The sequence below is a fragment of the Fistularia commersonii genome, chromosome 19, assembly GCF_037954325.1.
Source record: "Fistularia commersonii isolate RoL2024-O1a breed Wild chromosome 19, RoL_Fcom_v1.0, whole genome shotgun sequence".
Taxonomy (NCBI): Eukaryota; Metazoa; Chordata; class Actinopteri; order Syngnathiformes; family Fistulariidae; genus Fistularia; species Fistularia commersonii.
In genome coordinates, this window is record NC_141302.1 from 11331692 (window position 1) to 11353129 (window position 21438).

The window sequence follows — 21438 nt, forward strand, 5'->3', positions numbered from 1 at the left end:
TACAGATTTTTCTTCCGACTTTCAGTTTTAAGTCTGTGACTGTCAAAATCCTTAGGTGTAAGCCCAGCATAACTAGACTTTAAAGGGTGAGGGAGGCAGTTGAAAAAAAGAGGTCAAGTTCTGCATCAGAATTTCTGTTTGACACTTCGAAGGAAACACATGGAGGATGCTGTTTGCTGTAAAAGCTGTATTCCAGGAAAGGACTCAGGCTAATGGAGTTAGCTTCCTTACACGATACAACCATGAACTGTCTGCTCCACCCCCTTATCCTCCTTATCGCATCTTGGCTTTCGGAGGGGGACGGTGTGTTGTGGCTGATGGCTGACCCTGCGAGGTGACCTAGTTTTAGTCCTACTTATATCGCAGACATATAAACACACACACACACACACACACACACACATCAGTGCGGTACTGTGGTGGAGCCGGTCCTGCAAGTGTATGCAATTGGCTGGAAAGAGCCAGTTGGCAGATATCACCGGGGGATACGTGTACTGTGCCCTTCAGTGTTTACATCGAGCCTTGAGGTATTTTGAAAGCTTTATAAGCGCAAGTGAAGTGAATGCCAGCACAGGACTGTTGCATAATCAGAAGCAGCTCTTCCCTTCCTTTATGTCAGCGGAAGAAGTCTTAAGAGGTTCTCATTAATCTTGTAAACGTTGGCCAGCGTGTTCTCGCAAAGTGGGAAATGATTTTTCGGACGGGGTTGGGTGCTGTCGGCTGAAAACGGAAATTCAAACTAGTAGAGCCTTACACTGTTGAGTCGTGTGTGTGTGTGTGTGTTTGTTTAATTACGTACATTTTTCAGATCAGGATAGAATAACACAGTGTGAACAAAGGAGCAGCCAAACTTGTTTCTTCCTCCTGCGTAACGTGAGAAAGTCTGAAAACAAAATTTCAAATGTGGTTTTCAGTGAACAGGGAGAAGCGTGTTTGCAAACATGTTTACAACTGTATTATACATTAGAATAAATCAAATAGCTGGCAGGACAACTGTAGTTTGTTTTTTTGGGCTCAAACATTTGGCTACATGGTTTTCAAATCTTAAATCAGTTATCTGTCATGAATTAAGATTTTTTTTATTTTAGTTTATTACAATTCATCTATGTGGAGTTTTGCCATTATACTCATAAATCTATTCATGTGAATGTTCCTAATAGAAAAAGAGCAGTAACTCATTCAGTGAACTGGTCTAGATGCTAATTAAAAAGACAGAAGAACTTATAAATAATATAAAACATATAAAAATATAAAAAATTATATAATAAATGTAAAATACAAAACAAAATGACATGGAAATTATGCTTTGTAATTGAACGTGACCACTTAGAACATGAAAATTTGTTAATTACATTATAGGTTCAAAGGTCCGATAAGTGATGCCGTGACAAATTCATTTCTATTTAAATACTTTAAATGGCAAAATTACTTTGATAACCAAAACTATCACTTCGATTTTCACCAATATCAAAAAGAATTTGGGTGCCGTTCTTTCCCGTGTATTGTTGACAACCTCCTCTGACGCAACTAGAATTTGTCGACAAACGGTGAAGAACTGTCCTTGCCTCAGCGCTTATGTTATTTGTTTTCACGTGACACACAGCGGTCAAACAAGAGAAACACTGGAGCCTCGCATTTTACTAACTCCAGCTCGTTGGATTTCCCTGGAGTTCATTAAAAAAAAAAAAAACAACAAAACATTCATTTCTTTTTAGAAACAGTCTTTGCTGGAAACCCACAAGATCATTTCCTGCACCAACCAGGATAGACTGTGCATGTTGTGTGGGTCTCCATTGTATTGCAGACACGGCCAGGAAGGAAAACCCCACCTCTTTTATTTCCCCTTGTCGACTGGAGTGAGCATGGCGTTGCAGCGGAGCCATGGGGTTGCAGGGGCATCGTGGGAAATGACCTTTGGACCCATGCAAATCAAACACATGCGCGCTGCCATAAACCCGATTTACATTTGTGCGTTGGTGTGTTTGAGGGGGCTGTCTGTGTGTTAGCGAGGAAGACAGAGGATGGCGAAAGCAGCACATACATGTAATCCATTTGCCAGATTGTGAGTGTCTGTGAGATAAATAAAGATATTTAAATGGAAGCTACCCTGTTGACATGATTAATGACAGAACATAGTCTGCTCCCGTATTTACCACGTACATGCATGTCAATGTGAGTGTGAGTTTGTGTGTGTCCAAGTGTGTTCAGGCTTATCTTAATCTGAATGTGCTGCAGTTTTAACATTAATCAAACCGAGAGAAAATGAACTGTGGTGGTTGTATCCGCACTGGCCGTCAATGGGCATCTAATTTTGCATGATTGATAAATGAGGCGGAGTGGGAAGGTGAGTGCAAAGAAGCCTAAATGCTGGATTTCAAGTAAATTAGATCGTATCAATATTCATAATTATGATTGTACTACTGCTACGGCTACTACTAATAATAATGAGAAGAAGAAGAAGTCCTTGCAATGTCATATGACTAATAAATTCATATTTCGTAACTTCTAAACAAAGCATGGGATGTCCTGGTGCCAGAAATCCTGTGTCCGTATCTACCAGCTAACTGAATCTCAGCAAAGTTGGGTTTTTAGTTATGTCTTCCTGTCATGGGTGAGATCATGCATCTGTCAGTGAGATGATACAAGTTAATTATAGTTTATTTGTACCGCCTGAATAATGATCTTATTCTCCAAAAAAAACAAACCAAAGCCCCTCAGAAGGCATTGAGGCGTTTGACATGTTGTGGATTTAAATCTCCCCCATTCAGAAAGTAATTTTGACCTGTCCAAATGCGTACATTTTTACATTGTAGCAAGGTATGCATTTGAGAAATTAGTTACTAAGGGTCATACTGTTTAATATTCAATTGTACAAATTAGAAAAAAATATAGATTACATTTATAAAAAGATATGACAGTGCTGATATTACCGGTACCTTTTATATGGGAGCTAAATTATAGGGTGGAAATGGCTTATGGGTATGGAAGTCTGTAGAGATGCTGTTCAACTGCGCCAACCCAACATCCATTTACACATCGCCCTGTGTTTCAGCACTTGTGGAAAGCCTTTGCTCCTTTCAGCCATCTCTCTCTCTCCCTTTTTCCAACCTCCTCTCAACTTCTGTCTGTTTCTAAATGTCAGGGCGACATTATCTTGCGCCCTCAGGGAGTATACAGGACGTGTTTGCGTGCAGGTGTGTTCGAATGTATGCGTATGAGATGGAAATTGACAGGGCCGGGAGAAAATGGAAGAATAACACATCATCCCAGATGCAAATTGACAACCCTGCAAATGAAAATATGTTATTACTTGCGAAACACATTGCGCAGGATTTGTGTTGACCTTACTTATTTCTTTTTTTTTTTTTTTTTTACCACTAATGGAAGTTTAATGGAATCTGGATACATGATGCCCAGCAGGGCCTCCCATTCATTTCCATTAATTCTGCTCAGTTGAGTGTGACGCAAGAGTAACTGCTGACTGAGGCCTCCATGTTGGTCCGTCGAGTCAGAACACACTTCCGGAGCTGGTGTTGCCCTTGGTGAATTGAATGTTACTTAAATTATTTAATCTCTTAAATATAGTATATGAGCTCCTTGTGACTATTTCAACCCTGGCTGACCCTTCAGTGAACCCGCCGAAAATAACGATCGGGTCTGAGCTCGCATTGGTGAAGAGGTTCCCATTTCCACCCTCGCAGGCTAAAGTGGCACGTGAGGCCGACGCTTTCCCGTTGCAAGGGAGAGTCAGCCTGACAGAAAGGTAGACAGTGAAAGTCAATCTTTCACTTTGGTCATGAAACAGACTCAAAACGGAGAAACAGTTTCGTGTAATTCGATTCACTGCAGCGTTTCCGTCTTCCTCTGCCTGCGGGAGGCGAGCCGATATCTCCCGGCATCGCTGTGTGTTTTTGAATCGGCGACAAAGACAACTCAGATGTGCATGAAAAACCCAGTCCAGAAGGGCGCTGGGCCCGGGGCTGGCTGAACACCATCTCACCCCCTCATTCTGACTTGTGTTCCATATAAATACTCTGGTTTGACTCCCGATTCACCTTTTCACTCCTTAATGCTCTGCTGAGAAGTTCATTCTCGGAAACGTAAAGCTCGGTGATCTGTCTAGTGTTTAAAGTGAGTTTAGCAGTCTATGAACATTTGTGCGAGCCTCTTTGTGTGTTTACCCAAACGTTTGACATTTCTGTTTTCACTGAGTGTGCGTGTGTGTGAGCAAGGTTAGGCGCATGCAGGGGCGCGGTGAATGTCGCCCTTGTACCGAAATTATGCAGCTCCCTTTTTTTGATTGCTCTCATGACATGAACGCCCGCAAGCTTCCATCGGCATGTTTCAGAATATGATCTGATGTAAAGGTGAGATGGAAAGACGACCTGTTCTCTCACCCGTCTGAAATTTCCCTCCACCGCGGGTTAAAAAAAAACAGACGCCCATTACCCCCCACCTTCCGCAACCTGAAAGCGCACTTTCCAGCCGCACATTTGGAGAGACACCATTCTGGCGAGTACAGGGGATTTTACCTTTGCTCACACCCGCACACGCTCACATTTACACATTTTCAGCATTTCCTGGGATCTGATAAAGCATCGTGCTGATATGCACAAACTCCAGACCTGATGTGTGCACAGTGCTGACAGTGTTCAGCATGCATCGGAAATCTCCATCCGACAACTAAGCACCCCTTTGTCATGTCAGAGTGACAAAATGACGATACACACTCGCGGACCCTTTTACTCCACCAGGTCACTGACGATGTTGTGAAAGAGTGACAAAAAAGGCAGCGTAAAGAGTGAAGGGGAAGGTCACTCTGTACTATCTCACCTCCGCACTCCTGGACCATCCAAGTGTGATGTTTTGTCAGGCGTTTATTTATGTATTTTTCAGTATCAGACACTGTTTGATGAGTGAACCGGCATTTTTCCCTGAAGCGCCCCCCCCCGTCTGCTTCAACTGAGGCAGGAAATAAAAAATTAAAGACACCAGATACATTTGAGGGCATCTATCCCTGGAGTCTCTGCATTGATATATTGTTTGTGACACATAATGACACACATACACACGCCCTGATCTCCTAACACATGTTTTATGCATGGCGGAAAGACAGGGTGTGTGTGTGTGTGTGTTTGTGTGTGTGCTAGAGGCTCAGCTCTTAAGTCATTTCCTTGAGCAAAAGACTCCAAGGTGGACGGCGATTTGGGCTCTGGGATTCGTGACGCAACAAATCTGCGTGAAATATTCGTTCTCCTCGCGAAAGCAGCCCCCGGTGAAGTTTCTAAGTCTCCTGAATGCCGGAAGGCTGATGAGTTTTTGATCTAATAATCTTGGGTATGTGGAAATCCAATAAAAATATGATTTGAAAAAAGCACGTGCGGCCAAAAGAAAAAAAAAATTCAGGCTGTCTTTCGGTATTTATTTGTGAGTTTGACATTTTAAAAAATGCCATGTTTACATTCGGCGCCGGTTTCTCCATAGAATTTGTATGCTGCGAGACAGCATGTAATAACATGTATTTTTCAGTTGTAGCCAGTGTGAATGGCTCCAACAGACATTTTTGTCCAGCTTCATCAAGTATATTTTCTTGTATCTTAAAATACCAATGTCTGTTTGTGTCATGACTCTATTTGGAAAGCAAACATTTATTCATTTATTATCTATACTGCTCATCCTACTCTCAGCATCACCCGGGGGATGGAGCCTTTCTGCACTCATTGGGCGACCAGACTATGACAAGCCCACATATAGACATCAAACCATTCACTCTGTTATTCACGCCATATCGAGAACTACACCCATTCGCCCTTATTCACACATATAGAGACGTACAACCATTCACCCTCTCTTTCAGATGTCATATAGAAACGTATAACAATTCACTCTCAGAGGCACCCAACCATTCATTCAAGCATCATTCACGCATCATATGGAGACGACAACAATTCCCTCAGTCATTCACATGTCATTCCATAAGCTTCCATTTATTGTGCGATGCTAACTGGTAGCCTGTCTTTGTGTTGAACGCACAGAAGAGCCAAAGCTCCCGGTTTTAAGCTGAATTTAAACATCCCAACTGCAGGTTCCTCGTGGCCTGGTTTTGTAGAACGGTCGGAGCCAGTCGGCTTCCGATGGCTTAAACGGAGATGCACGATGTTCCATCTGCTCTCCCTATTTGGTCTTTGTGACCTGAGAGATAGAGATATCAGAACCCACTTCACATGAATAGTGCACGTAAGCCAGCGCCCTTTGTTGCTACACATAACCCAGACACATAGATGTAAAGGAGGGCGCTGTGGAAATACTGGCCAGCAATTTTTACCACATGTTTTTATCTGCGGTGCAGTTTCAGCCTTCTTCTGATGCAATTGCAGAAAAGATCTCGAACTAGCATGGTAGGCTCCGTCACCAGCGCAGGTGTCTCAATAAATAAATGAAAAAATAAATGCATAACAGCGCACTTTACATTAGATGAGCAGTAACTTTACTTCAGAAAAGAATTCAGAACAGTATTCACCGGAAAGTGAAAGTGAAACACAATAAATACTCTGGATTTGGCTTGACCACCGGTGTCTTCAAGCTAGAATACATTTTCTGGACGGGCCCTGTTGCGATACGTTCCTAGACACCATATTGTTTGTGTTTCTGCTCTGTCGCCAAAGGAAATCCACATCTTCAGCGGATGTTTACATGCCTCGGTATCTAAGATTTGGTGCGCTGCAGGTACTTTGGTATCTTATAACCACGACAACAGGGTAGTGCTGGTTTCTGATATTGAGATATGAGACAACAGGAACTGTGAAGCCCGGTTATATCGTACCATCGACTCCAGTCTGGTTAGATTGTCTTGTGATGGGATTGTCCTTTATTTTAGTACTGATTTTTTTTTTTTTTTTGGCACTGCCTGGTTTGCTCAGTGGTGCAGATGGCTTTTTCTCTTTGGTCTCGCCTACCTGGACTCTCCCTCTATCCCACCCTCCCCCCTTCCCCCACTCCCTCACTCATCTAGTCACTAGCTCTCCTCATCCTCCCCTTTCATTCCCTTAAGTACCTTTATTTATTCAGATTCCATGGCGCCTCTTCCTTTTCTCTTCATCATCCTCTCTATCCCTCCCTCCCTCTCTCCCGTGGAGTTGCTTTTATGTGATTTAGCAGTATGCTAAGTATCCTCTGAAACCCCTAACACACACACACACACACACACACACACACACACACAGAACCAGGAAACAGAGGGGCAGATAGTGGACAAATTCAATTTTGAAGGAGTGTCAAAACAAAGTGCTCCGGCCGACCTTGGTTGAGTCAGTGATGAGTGTGAGCGGGAAGAGACGGAGGAAGAGGAGCGGCGGCGAAAGCACGTCGTCCTCTCTGCCCGTTTTGTTTTCCAGGATCATCGGGTTGTTTTTGACGAGACCGGTTTCTCTGAAGCTGCAGGGTTGTTATGATCACACACAGACATGCTGATACTGACCGGAGTGTGTGTTGTGGTTTAAATCAGCTGGGGCTGGAGAGACGGAGTCACAGGTCAAAGATGGTGTCTCGTTCGAGAGCTGGGAAAATGCCCCGCAAAACATAGGAGCAGGTAGTTACCTTGGTCACGTGGTCATACGATCGACCATGCCTCGGTAACAGCGGGCCCATTGTTCTCGACTCTGAATGAGGCTGAGGCTGACTAGTCGGGGCCACTTGCGGGCATCTGCATCCGCTCAGGTGGAGGCATATGGGCATTTACTGTTTATCGACACTTTGAGAGAGAAAGTATATCCAGTGCACTCTGTAGTGAATAGAAACTTTAGTGGGAGTTCACCTATGGCAGCTTATGCCGTTACGAAGCTGTAAAGCGTTACTTCACCCATCAGACCGAAAAGGTCGGGTCTTTCCACACACGCACACATTGTGATCATCGCTGCTCACTTCCAGGCAATTACTCATTGTCTGCTGTGCTTTTCCGATCGCCAAAGCTAACAGCTAATAACAGCAGCTCACTTTCTCTCATGTCTTTTATGTTTTTCTCTTCCCTGAGTGAAAGCGAGGCCCAATATCATCACTGCAGGGGCGTTGTGGTGCAGTAGAGTTACGTTCTAGGAAATAAACATTCCGGGTTCCTGGCTGAAGTGTCGTAGAGCAAGGCACTCAACCCCTAATTGCCCGGTTGGTGCTCATGGTTCATCCAATGCACAATAATATATGAAGGAATTTCTCCACGGGGGAATAATGAAGTATAGATTATTATTATATGCAACAGAATGCAGGATATGGTTTAGTTTCCATCGCATTTTCTTGCAGTTCTTCCTCAAACTAAAAAAAAAAATATGGAGACATACAACCATCCATGCTCTCATGCACAATATGTATATTGAGACACACAATCAGTCACATTTTCATATACATATGAAAATGCTGACTCTGCCATTCACACATCTGGACAATTTCGGGTCTTCCTGCCTGAGAGGCAGAAGAGCTAGCCACCGTGCCGCCCAACGTTATCCTTCATGTTGGATTACCTAGTTGACATAAGCAATGAAATCTGCGTGATTGTCTTTAGTTGACGGGAGATAACAGGTAGCTGCCAATCGCTAACATTTTGTGTCCATTATTTCAAATTAACATTTGAGAAAATGTCCAATAAGATCAACCAGTGAAACTAGGTTAGCTTTTGGGCAGAAACCATCGTGCATGCAAATACACACGTAGCATCCCTTCAGGGATAGTCAGGTTGATGGGGGTTAATGGGTCTTTTGATTTTAGAGTCCACTTAGCCCACTCGCTACCTTGTTGGGCAGAAAAAACCTGACATGATGGAAATAGCAAATGCTGTTTCAGTAAATTACTGCTGTTTCCCAGTGTGGGTTGACCCTGCTTCTTCATTGCAACCACACTGCTGCGGATGTGAGAAGCCCACTGCATGTGATGCAGTTCCCCCCAGACAAAGAGGTTGGGTTGCGGCTGGCAAGATTTTAGTTGCCTCGAAAGTGCCACTTTGTTGTCTCGTGGCAAGGAACCACAAAAAAACATCTGCACAACATGTGCATGTGTCTCCTCTCCATTTCCCTCCTAATCTCCCAGCCATCCGGCCAGCAGGCTGCTAATTGATGAATCTATTATTGATCATCTCACTCTTCCGCTCCTACTAGCCCCTACTAATATGAGTCTCCTTACAGACAATCTAATGGTTTGCTTTAAAAAAAAAAAAAAAAAAACCCAATTCCCCTCTTTTTCCTCCTCCATGTCCATCCACTCTCTTCTTTTTATCTTGAAAATATAGTGCAAAATCTATCTTGTGTGTGTGTGTCTGTGACCTGTTGATTTGCAAACTGGCCAATCCTTAATGGTACCGGATGTAAGACTCATCTTTTGTGTGTGTTTTCATTGTGAAATTGGCAGGAAATTGCGATTAATGTTTAAAGTGCAGCGGCGGCCTTGGAGAACACTCACCGTTTGCTGTTGCATCATGCTGGATTTGTAGAGCTCTTTGTCTCTCATGTGCGCGTGTGTGTGAGATTGCGCGTGTGTGTGTGTGCGTGTGTGTGTGTGTTCGTGCCGCATGCTGAGTTTAACAAGAACTGTGTGGTTCGTGCCTTTTTAATGAGGAATGTGTGGGGTCTCCATGGGTGTGAGTGAAGTGGTAAAGACACTCAGTCATGTTTTGCAGGTGAAAAAAAAGTATTGGAAATATATTACTTGATTAAACTCGAGGAGACGCTCACTGTGTGTGTCTGCATGTTCAGCGTGTCTGTGTGTGTTGTTGACTCAATTGGAGATTAGCGTGTACCAGAGAACGCTCTCAATATTCTGATTCATTACTGCTGTTTGCCAATTTGGGCACGGTGGCAGATTAGATAGTGCTTACGCCTAAAAGCAGGGAGGTCTGTGGTTTAATTCCAACAAAAAAATGGCAGAGGTTCACAGAGACCTAGGACGTGTAAACGAAATAGTGAATGGTTGTGAATGAGAGGGTGAATGGCTCTAAATGAGCCCCTGTAGTCACTTGAATTTCAAATGAAGAAATTCAAGTCCAGTGTTTATCAGGTATTCATGAGCTTTTGTTGCAAAAAGCCGCTGTCGAGTGTTGAGACGCTCTCAGCTGAGGCATCCATCTCTCCTCAGGCCAGGGATAACAAGATGAATAACAAAGCAAAGATGATGGAGAAACCACTCTGTCCATCCAGGTCGCCGATGGGACATGATTTAGCAGCCCAGCCTGGCCTGGACTCTAGACAGAATGTCGAGTCATACATTTATATCCAAACTCAAACTGGGAAATGAAAGTCAGAACAGGCAGTGATTGTGATTTCACACAATGGTGACGTGGGAAAAAAAAAAAAGGGTTCGCACTTTGCTGGTTTATCACTCCCTCTTTCTCCCTCTCTCTCGGTTTCTGTCGGTTTAGCTTCTATTCGCCCCCGTTCCTGCTCAGGAGGCCTTCTGTCGTCAACACTGAGCTCAGAATTGGGAAAACACATTTGTCAAAAAGCGCTGTCACACGGACTGAAGCGCCGCAGGGGTGCTACGAGTCGTCACACCCTCCTCAGCTGCGCCATCAGTATCCTTCCGCCGGTGCTTTGCTGTCACCACCACCAGCCGGCCCTTTTTCTTCGCACCGCTCCCGTCATTCGGTTCTTTATCTGAAGCGTCAACGCTGAGGGTTGTTGATGCCGTTTCTAAATCTTCCCCTTTTGTCTCTGTCAGGAGTCCTTTTCATTCGGCGGGGGAAGACATCCTCCCAACCATCTCCCTCGCCATCTTTGAATTGAAAAGGAATAATGTAGGCCCTTACAATTGGTGACATTCATAGTTGCATTCGTCTCCCGGCGATAAGTTGTAACCTTCCACTGGGGGGGGTCTTCGGAGAGCCGGGCTCTGGACTCGGGTCCTCCCGGAGGACTCGTATCGAAAAGGACGTACTTTTACTTAATGGCCTGTTGTTGAGATCAAGCTGGCTGGCATAAAAATAGACACGACTAAGTGTTGCGGGCTATCGGATGTTTAAAAAACAATTCCTCCGTATTTGGATACGAGGATATGTGGATTTCCTCAGTGTTTAGTCTGAAACAAGGGACCGTAAACTTTAAACACAGCCCTGCAGGTGTGTGTTTGGGTGTGTGTCAATTAGATGACTTGTTTTATGATGTTGTAATATACCTCAAGATTGGACCCTCCTTTCTTTGGAATAACTAGATCTGATGAGACGATCTGGTTACGCAACAAGATGACTTCATTAGATCCGCTAGTACAGTAAGACTTACTGTAAGGGAAAAAAAAAAAGGCGGGATTGCATTGAGTCAGTGATTCATTCATACAGAAACTCGCGCCATCATGCTCACACACACACACACACATTCATGCACACACAGTCTATGCATACACGCACCTCCTGTGTGAGCACCGGTGCAGACAGAAAGCCCTTAGAACCAGCGCATAAGCACAAAAGCACGCACACGTGCGCACACACACACGCACTGCATTCACACACATACACTTGCGCATGCACATGATAATCCTGCAGGGCATGGGCGAATTTAGGGCAAGCCTGATTAGTAGTGCTACTGCTTATCACCACGAGCCAGCAGCCTCCTACCCTAGAGAGAGAGAGAGACATGTCGAGAGAGAGAGAGGGAGAGAGAGAGAGAATGGTGGGCTAGGGGTTGTAGATGAATAGAGGAAGTGAAAAATATCGTGGGAGGTTGGAAACTGGGAAAAGGGGGCAAGAGAATTGAAGGTATAGCAATTTGGATTCACACAAAGGAATCCGTTGTCCCAGTATTATCATTAAAAGCTGCTATTCATTTGAAATAATCCTAATAGAAAGTCGCACAGCAGCAACCCCCCCCCCACCACCCCGACTCCTCAAACCCCCCAAAAAGGAAAAAAAAAAAAGAATAGAAGGACACAAAGGAAGACAAAGGGTTTCGCTACAATTAGCGATAAAGCAATCAGCGGCAGCGACCTTGGAACCCGGACCCTTCCTGAATCCCAACTCCCCTTCATCTTTGTTTCTGCGTCCTTGTATTGTTTATTTCCAGATGCTTTTATTTTAGAGCCGCCATTGTGCCGCAGGATCGGCGAGACACAAGTGAATTTTTTGTGATTTAAGGCTTTTTTCATGTAACTATCATATCACTGATCACTTTCCATGTTAGCGATGTGTATGAAAAGTGATATTAATTTTTTTTTATTTACGATTATTTCCCCCTCAGTTGGTCACGGCATGCAAGTGGACTCTCCTCCTTTTGACGCCCACTACAGCTTATTGACAAAGGCGGTGTTAGTATCTGTGTAATGACATTTCATTAGCGCATTAATAAATGAAACAATTGTCAATCATGGCTATTGGACTGATTGGAGGTAACAACTGATACTACATCATGACTAAAAAAATATAAAAAAAATGCAGTTCACCTTTATTTTCTTTCGTCCTTCCCACATCTTCTTCCACAACCCCCCTATTTCTCTCAGGATTTTTCTTTCTTATTGTTGGTTAATCCTCCTGGTCCCTCAGAAATTCTAATGTGTGTGTGGGTGTGTGTGTGTTCATGTGTACACATGCGTGTGTGTGTGTGTGCGTGTGTGTGTGTGTGTGTGTGTGTGTGTGTGTGCGTGTGTGTGTGGCTCCCTGTGAGCACGGGTTGTGTGTCAGAGGTCATTTGGCGGGTTTGATGTCTTCATTTCTCAGAGGCCTTGTAGCTGCAATGTAATACCCGCGCTACAACGGGAAACTCACAAGACTTGTCATTTGTTGTTTTATTAAAATCATTTTATTTTATTTATTGATATTTAATTGATAATTTAATGTAAAATAAATCAAAAACAAACAGTGGCTGCCTGAAGTCACTTACCACCATTGTTGTGGGTTTAGTATGTTTACCATTGAAAATTGCTGGATATAAATCACAAATTTTCCAAACCATAATAATAATCACTTCTAACTATTCTCTAAAATCCTTTTTCTTTTTTTGGACTGATTATAAAACCTGTTTGTTGCTGGTTCTAATCCCCCAGTAAAGACTGCTTGAGAAGTAAAATTAGATTTCAACATAACTGCGGTACAAATCATCCATTGTTGGTTTGCCGTTTCTTTGGAAACTGTGGTTCATCTAAATATTTAAATTGAAGGGGAACAGTTGGTTTTTACGATCCATTAGAGTCTCCGGAAAATATCTCATGATTAAACTCGACTCGAGTGAATTTACAGATGCACTTTATAAATATCTCCTTTAAAAGAATTGAGGTTTCCTTTGGATTTTATATAATTGGTTCAAGGGATTGGATCAGTATTCATGCAGGAACGCTCAATTCAAGAGTATATTTCTATTCATTTTGCCACAGGGATATCTTACTTGCTTTAAACATGTTTTTGGTGTTAGTGTACCTCCTGGTTTTTAAGATGAAATGCTGCTCTTACATCAAGAGGGTCGATGATTCGCCACTTCAGGGTTATATCTGGATGTTTGTTGAGCGGTATGCCCGCTGAAAGCTGTGTGTATGACGACCTGTGTGTTCTCTTTGAAGACCTCGTGGCTCTGATGCCTTTGTCAGACCCTTTTATTGACTTAAAAAAAAAAGAAATGGCTGAAATCGACCATGACCATGACAAGAGGAGGCTTGTCTTTCCCTCTTTCATGCTCCCTCTCTTGATCTTCGTCCTACACATGCACACCAGTGCTAAGAGAGGCTGTGAGATGCTCTGTCTTGTGAAGTATGGATACATAATATTCATCATTCATTCATCGACACCACTTATCTTGCAATCAGGGTCTTGGTTGAGGCTGGAATCTATCCCAGCTGTCATTGTGCAAGAGGCAGGGTTCACCCTGGATAATGCAATAACATTGGCCTCATATAGAGACCTACGACATTCACTCTTTCATTCACAGGTTGTACAGGCATAGTATCGTTCACTGTTTTTTACACATCATATATTTAATCATTCACTTCCCTGTTTACAGGTCATTTAAAGGGATCCTCAGAAACCAAGATGTTATTCTCCTATTTGATTTGTACCAGCTACATCAAAACAATAATAAGTCCCTCAGCATATCTTAGTTTGTATAAAATTGTTAAAAAAAAACTTTTTTTTGTAGGCCAGTAGCCGTTGCTGTTTACGTCGCAATACTCCCTGGGAAGTGACATCACAAAGTATACATATATATCATCAATATATCATCAATATATCATCAACCCAGCATGCATTGCACTTGCAAAACAATGGCGGCCCCCCTGCATTAAAGTATGTTATAAATTGTGATTTTTTTTTTCTTTTTTAAATTACAATTCTTTGTGCTTTTTTTTTTTAACAACACATTCTAGTACAGGGGTAGGCAAGCTACAGCCCACGGGCCACATGCGGCCCGTTGGTCTTTTTAATCCGGCCCGCCAAAGATTGTTACAGAATTCATACTTGATATGAATGATTGGATTGGACGCTGTTTCAATAAATGTGGGAGCAGGTGATAAACAGGAGATTATTTCAGTTTTGGAGCTACTTGAGAATTTTCCCAAGCTGAATCACACAGATTTGCTTTGTAATTTAGCCTTTACTGTGGACATACTGACACACATGAATAAGCTGGACGTGAAGCTGCAAGGGAAAAACCGGTTTGTGCATGAAATGCAAGCAAACGTCAGAGCCTTCAAAACAAAGCTGGCTTTATTTTCAAAGCAAATGTCAGACGAATCTGATATGTACTATTAACAAATTCGTTATCTTGCGTTATCAAATGCATATCTTGTGCTGACCCGGACCATCTGTCAAATATTAAAAGTCAATGCGGCCCTTGAGCCAAAAAGTTTGCCCAACCCTGTTCTAGTATGAGACAAACATTTAAGCATATTTCGGCCTATCAGTCCTTCCAGCCAGGATTACCTGTGAACGCATACACCCATTCACCCTCTTGTTCACACAATATATAGACAAAGAAACCTTCACTTGCTCATTCACACATATGGGCACTGTAGGGTCTTTAATGAACCTCCTGCATGTTTTTAAACTGTGGGAGGAAACCGGATGAAACCCATGCAGACACAGGGTAGACCACGGAAACTCAATACACGCAGCCCCACCCCCTCATCGGAAATCAGACAGCTTTTCACTGTGAGGTGGAAACGCTAACCACGACGCTGTTTTACGCTGTTTCAATCAGCATTCTTTGTCGGAATCCTCCCCTTCTTCAAGATGCAGCTCTTGCTACAGGATACGTCTGAATGGCTGACCTCTGTCATCAATCAAGGGGAAGACAATGAGCCAAACAGAAAAAATAAGAAATGGATAACCAAACATTATATACACACACGGAGTGTTTACAGGCCTGGAAGCAGGCGCCACTAAGCTTAAGAGTTTGTTCAAACAAAGCTACTGTTCATGGTTTGTGAGTGCAGTCTATTTGATTTCATTACATATATTGAGTCTGTTGCCAAAACCGGGGACCATGAACACATCCCCATCGCGGGGAATGTTATTACCCTGTAGTAAATGCTAAATACTCAACCTTTAAAATCGTATTTACATGAACCTCCTTCAAATCATAACTCTGTATAATTGTATGTGTGTGGCGCATGTCACCGACGAATGGATTCACTCGCAAATTTTTTTGAACCGACCACAAAAACCTCTAAGGAAGCAGCAGCTGAAGAATGTCATAAAATCACAATAAATTAGTGTTTCTGTGTGCGTGTGTGTGTGTGTTGGGGTGGATCATGCAGCTGTGTCCTGTTTGACCACAGTGGTCAGAGTGCGTGCTTGTGTGTGTGTGTGCGTGTGTGTGTGTGTGTGTGTGTGTGTGTTTAAGAGACCATGGGGGCAGGACTATGCGAGTGCAGCTCGGCATCTCTTCTCTCCATCCCGATGGTTTTTGATTGACAGATACAGGAGAGAGGTGTATAATTTAGCACTTCCTGGTTGGTTCCATCCCACAATGCCCTGCAGACAGACACCAGGGTTGATTCCCCTGGGCCAAAGCCAGTTTATTAAACCCTTAATGGACCCCTTACACACACACACACACACACACACACACACACACACACACACAACCAGGCTTCTATCTATTCTGAGGACAATCCCCTTCACTTACATGAATCCTCTAAGCATAATCTTCTTTTACATTTTACACATTTTCACCCCAAAATCAGTTTATTTTCATGGTTACTTGGTTTTTGACCCTCGCAATGCGACTGTGATTTATACCCCCCACCCCCAAGGAATGCTGGTGTGTAAACACACACACACACACACACACACACACACACACACTCCGCTGGTCTCTTCCCCAACAGCCCCTCAGTCATGTTTAATGTATAATGAATGAATGATTCATGGAAGTGGAGAGGATTCAGTATTTTAGGACTCCTTATTCATTTATACTCACACTCACACCAGTCCATTTTAAGATTATGGGGTGTGATCCCCCCCCCCCTTTTTTTTTTCAAGTCTGCATCCTCTCAGTCGCATCGTCCGGATCAATTTTAATATGCATTTTCCAGGCAAATCCAGCCTCTCCTCCGCCTTTATTTTTAATCTGTGGAGGCAAAGGGGGGAGATGTCAGTGGGGGGGGAATGCATGATTTTTCAGAATTTTATAACACCCGAACACGCATCAGTAAAGCTGCACTAATCAATATTCTGGTATTAAAAGTACGTCAAATGTCTGTTGTAATGCCAGAATCTCACGGATGCAGACCCACAGAGAATTCCAACTCGGATTGTAGCTCATGCAAAATCAGATTTTGCAGTGGATTATTTATTGTTTATAGCCTTCATCTTTTTTGGGTTATTGCTGGATGCATCAGGTTGCAGTTGCTTCGTAAACACACACACACACACGCACACAGTGCTGGCCCATCTGTTTGCTAAAGATCCCAAAGTGAAAATTGCTAAAAGCAGAGAAAGAGTGATCTGAGATTCTTGCTATTGAAAATGCTGACACGTGTTCACAGCTTCTGCACGCAGCTCACAATTGGCCTGACAAAAGTGTTGTTTATTTCCTCTTTTTTGTGAAGTAGCAGGTTCCCTGGGAACATTGTAGAAACCACGCACTGCAAAGAAACTTCCTGCGATGTAGATGTGGTCAGTGTTTCGGGTATAGTAGAACCTCGCCTTACGAATAATTAGTAACGAATAATTAGTTCTTTGACTCCGTTTGCAAACCAAATGTTCGAGAACTGAATCACTGTTTCCCAATGAAATCAATGTAAATCCCATTGATTTGTTATCCAGCCCCAAAAAACAAGTTTTACCACTCCTTTGAAACTTTGTTAATCATCCTTTATTCGGTCTCTGCCATTAACCCATCATGGACGAACCATGAGCAGTGCCGCCCATCAGCGCCAGGGGAGCAGTTAGCGGTTCTGTGTTTTGCTCCACAACATTTGGACACACTGGGAGATGTGGCAAAAAATACAGAGAGGAATTAAAGATAACCTTAATTATTGCTATGTTTCTGTAGTTCTTTCTCCTCATGCCACAGATTTTACTGGGTGTTTCATTTGCTAAATCAGCATACAAAAATAAAGCCTTCTCTTTTAGCCTTTTTGGGAGCCATAATGAGGGCTAACTGACTGAAAACAAGCACAAAAAAGCATTATAAAAGGAAGACACAACAATGAACAATGTAAACACTGCAGAGTACCATGCACGACTGCTCAACACGGAAAAGCCTGTGAGTCTTGTTCCCAGCTCGATTCAAAATTTGATCAAAAACTGTGTTCGTGGACCGACTTGTTTGTGATGCTTGTGTGTTCCGAAGCTGACGTTCTAGTGTTTTTCATATTGGACAATATGCACTTGCGAGTCTGACCAGGTAATAGCCTCGGCCGATTTTTACCAGCTTACCTTTTTCTCCCTTGTTACATTTAGGACAAACCTGTATGGCCTCTTCAAGGGCATGGCAGCTGACCTTCTGATTGGTTTATTGCTGCTTTACCATGCACACACACACACACACACACACACACACACACACACACACACAGATACTGTGCCATGGATACAGCAGTGAGTGATCGCACAAGCTCATTCTGGTAATATATTATCTAGTCACGTCATTGTATACAACTGGATTCTAAGAATTCATCTTTTCCTTACCGCAGAAACATCGCGATCCACCACACTTGGTGATATCGCAGAGCATTATTGTCACGGCGACCCAGCGAGCATCTTTACTTCCCCCTTGACATATGTCAACACCGATTTACCCAAGAAGATACTATTGAGCCGCCATGACAGTTGAGATACTGTCACGGTGGTTTGTGTGTGTGTGTAGGTGACGTCTGTGCCCGTACAGGGACAGATGGCGTAGCTCTAGGAATGGTCGCCGCACGGTAGGTGGTCGCAGGCACGTCGTCCCGCCTGCGGGCCCCGGGCGAGAGCCCATTTACAAGGACGTCCCTGCAGACTTTGCCTTCGGTCCGTGTCACTAACACTCACGTCTGCCGCGCCGTGCCCAAGCACGTGGGTCTGCCGAGGGCCGGGGGTGAAAAGAGGGGTGACATGAAGTGACAAAAGAAGCAAAATTATTAAAAGAGAACTGTCTCGAATGTACTATTGTTTCCTTGACAGATTGAGGAAGAATACCGTTACTTGGATCACTCGAGGGATAAAACGAGAGAAACTTTTTCATTTTTCTTTTTAATCATTAGACACCAGTAGCAACAGAAATCGGCGCAAAAATAATTGTGTTTGCAAAACAGCCGTGCATGTCTGTCACATACATCTGCTTGAACAGACCGCATTGGCTGATTTTCAGGAAGCGGAGGCCTTCTGCGAGCAAATCACTGCGGTGATTGCTATTTAACTGCCAGGGGGCTTTTACCAGAACAGATGGCTTCTTAGTGAATGAGAAATGACATTCATGCGAGATGTTACGGGAAGCAGACACAGGCCGACTGGGGGGGGGGGGGGACGTCTGATTCGGTTGCAGGCAGATATCGCTGGCCTGGGATCGGTTTTCATCTCAAAGAACATCACAATTGCTGTTTTTTGTTGTTTTTTTTTTCCTTAGAATGATGTCGGGATTCCCTTTTATTACAATTTCATCACAAAGCTCATGGGTTACATTGACTATTGTGCTCAATATGGAGTCTGCAATGCATGGATGTATTTTAATTGTGATATTATGTCATGCGGTGCCCCCCCCAGTGGTTTGCACGTCCGCCTCACAATGAGTAGGTTCCTGGTTCAATTCCTGTATGGGGGCCTCTCTGTGTTTCCTCCCACTGTCCAAAAACACACATTAGGCTCGTTGGAAACATGTGAATGATGCTAAATTGGTTGCATGTCTCTATATGGCATGTGGATGGGAGGGTGAATGGTTGTTAAGCAGTAAAGATGATGGTGAATACTTTTTTCCTTCTTTTTTTTATTCTGCCTTTTCTGATATCTTACATGAACAGACAGTAATAGTACGATATGAGCCTTAAAAATAAATGACATAAACATGAACTAAATGTCCTGAAGAAATGGATGGGAATATATATATACATATCTATATTTAGATATATAGATATATATCTATATATATATATAATTCAGCTGAAAAAAAATTGAAGGGAGTATGACATTAAGCTAAAATCAAGCAACAGTGTGACTTAAAATAAGTAATAACAAATTAATACTCAGAAAATACCCATTAGATTTTTTACATTTATAATTATTGATATTTTACATATATATATATATATATATATATATGTATATTAGTCCTTCCAGTGAAGCTGCATGACGTTTCCTACATCCTGGTATTATTTTCATGAAATTAAAATTCCAGACAATACACTTTCATTGTTTCTGCACAAACTGAAAGGTGTGCACGTGTCCTAAGTGACATTAATCGTGTGTCATTATCCGTTTGTCTGCGTAAACATGATGATGTTGATGCATAGCCATCGGTGTGTTCTTTGTTGGATTAAATTCATTGGATTTAGTCTTTAATCTCTTTTTTTAATCTTCGTCCTGATGAGTCAGTATATGGCTCAAGCAGATCCCATCTTCGTACGGGTCCCTGGTGTGTGTTTGTGTGTGTGTGTGTGTGCGTGCGTGTGCGTGTGCGTGTGCGTGTGCGTTTGTTTAAGGTAAGGTGAGTTGCATCTCAGATACCAAACCCAACTTCGTATACAAGCACATGTATCGCCAAAACAAAAACACAAAGGCTCACTTCCTCTTTGCCACTCCAGAGACTTTTAGGCCAACAGCTGTGCTTTTTCCTCCTTGCAGCTGGGATATCAACATGCGCGCACACACACACACACACACACACATATATAAACCCACCTTTGTTCTCTGGGGGATGACAGTGGACCAATGCAGGAGACAGAGTATAACTTGGGTGCTGATAGTTTTGGGATTAAGTACACAAATATTGAGGGGAAATTACACATCATGTATTATGTAAGGATGCGCTACATTGTTAATTATACATTATGATTATACATAATTTAGTGTTATTGAATCTCTCCTGGCAGGGTATTCGCAAGAAACAGTATTCAGAATGGAGAAATCCAAAAGTACGCAACAGAGGGATTTGATTTTATGTGTTTATTCATGATTGCAAAGAGTCGGGTGTGCGTGTTTGTGTGCGTGTGTGTCGGAGGGGGGGGGTCTACTCTGAAGTTCTGTGGGGCGTGGGATTAAAGAATGTAATCTGTTTGCATGAGATTGCAGTCGGGGTAAAACAGGGGTCGCTCATTTCTGCCCCTTCTTCTCTCATCCCTCCATCTCTCATCTGGAAGCCCTCTTAACGACTTACACGGATTGTTACATTTCCAATGTGGAACTGTGAGGATGAATGAATGTGTGTTTGTGTGTGTGTGTGTGTGTGTGTGTGTCCACGAAGGTGCCTGGTTTGATTCCAACAAGGGGACCTTTCTGTGTGGAGTTTGCATGATCTCCCCATGTCTGCGTGGGTTTCCTGCGCGTTCTCCGGCTTCCTCCCAAAGTCCAAAAATATGCAGCAGGTTAATTGGAAAAAGTTGGGAAAATTGCTCGGAACAGCTGGTACAGGCTCCAGCTCCCCCCCGCGACCCTGAGCGGATCGGCATACGATGGATGGATGTTTAAGGTCATCATTGAGAGTCTCTTATTTTCTTCACAGACATTATTCTGGGTCAGGAGATGCTGAGCGGCGTCTCCAACTTCAGCACCTTCCTCCTGGATCGGACCTCGGGCGTCCTCTTCCTTGGCGGGAAGGACGCCATCCTGGCGGTGGACACCAGCAGGCTGAACCAGCCGCCACGCAAGGTATTACTGTCCTCTTAGGCGACGGATTAAAAACACGTAAGGGTTTTGTAACCCGGTGACTCATTTCAAATGTCCTTATCGGTCATGTGAAATGTTTACACAGAACAGCTAGGGAAAATAAAATGGGATTCGGGTACGTCATGGTGCTGGTGCTTTTTTTATTGAGATGAAAATTATAATTATCTTTATTCTTTTCCCATGAC

At 43.2% G+C, this 21438-nt stretch overlaps 1 protein-coding gene across 1 annotated transcript in view; it reads left to right on the top strand.

Annotated features, from left to right (window-relative positions):
* The window catches only part of sema4f (sema domain, immunoglobulin domain (Ig), transmembrane domain (TM) and short cytoplasmic domain, (semaphorin) 4F), a 51960-nt gene that overhangs the window by 20839 nt on the left and 9683 nt on the right, over window positions 1-21438 (top strand). Inside the window, exon 2 of the mRNA XM_086165238.1 lies at window positions 21090-21235. Coding sequence (XP_086021364.1) covers window positions 21090-21235 — 146 coding nt within the window. The remainder of the gene's footprint in view (window positions 1-21089; window positions 21236-21438) is intronic.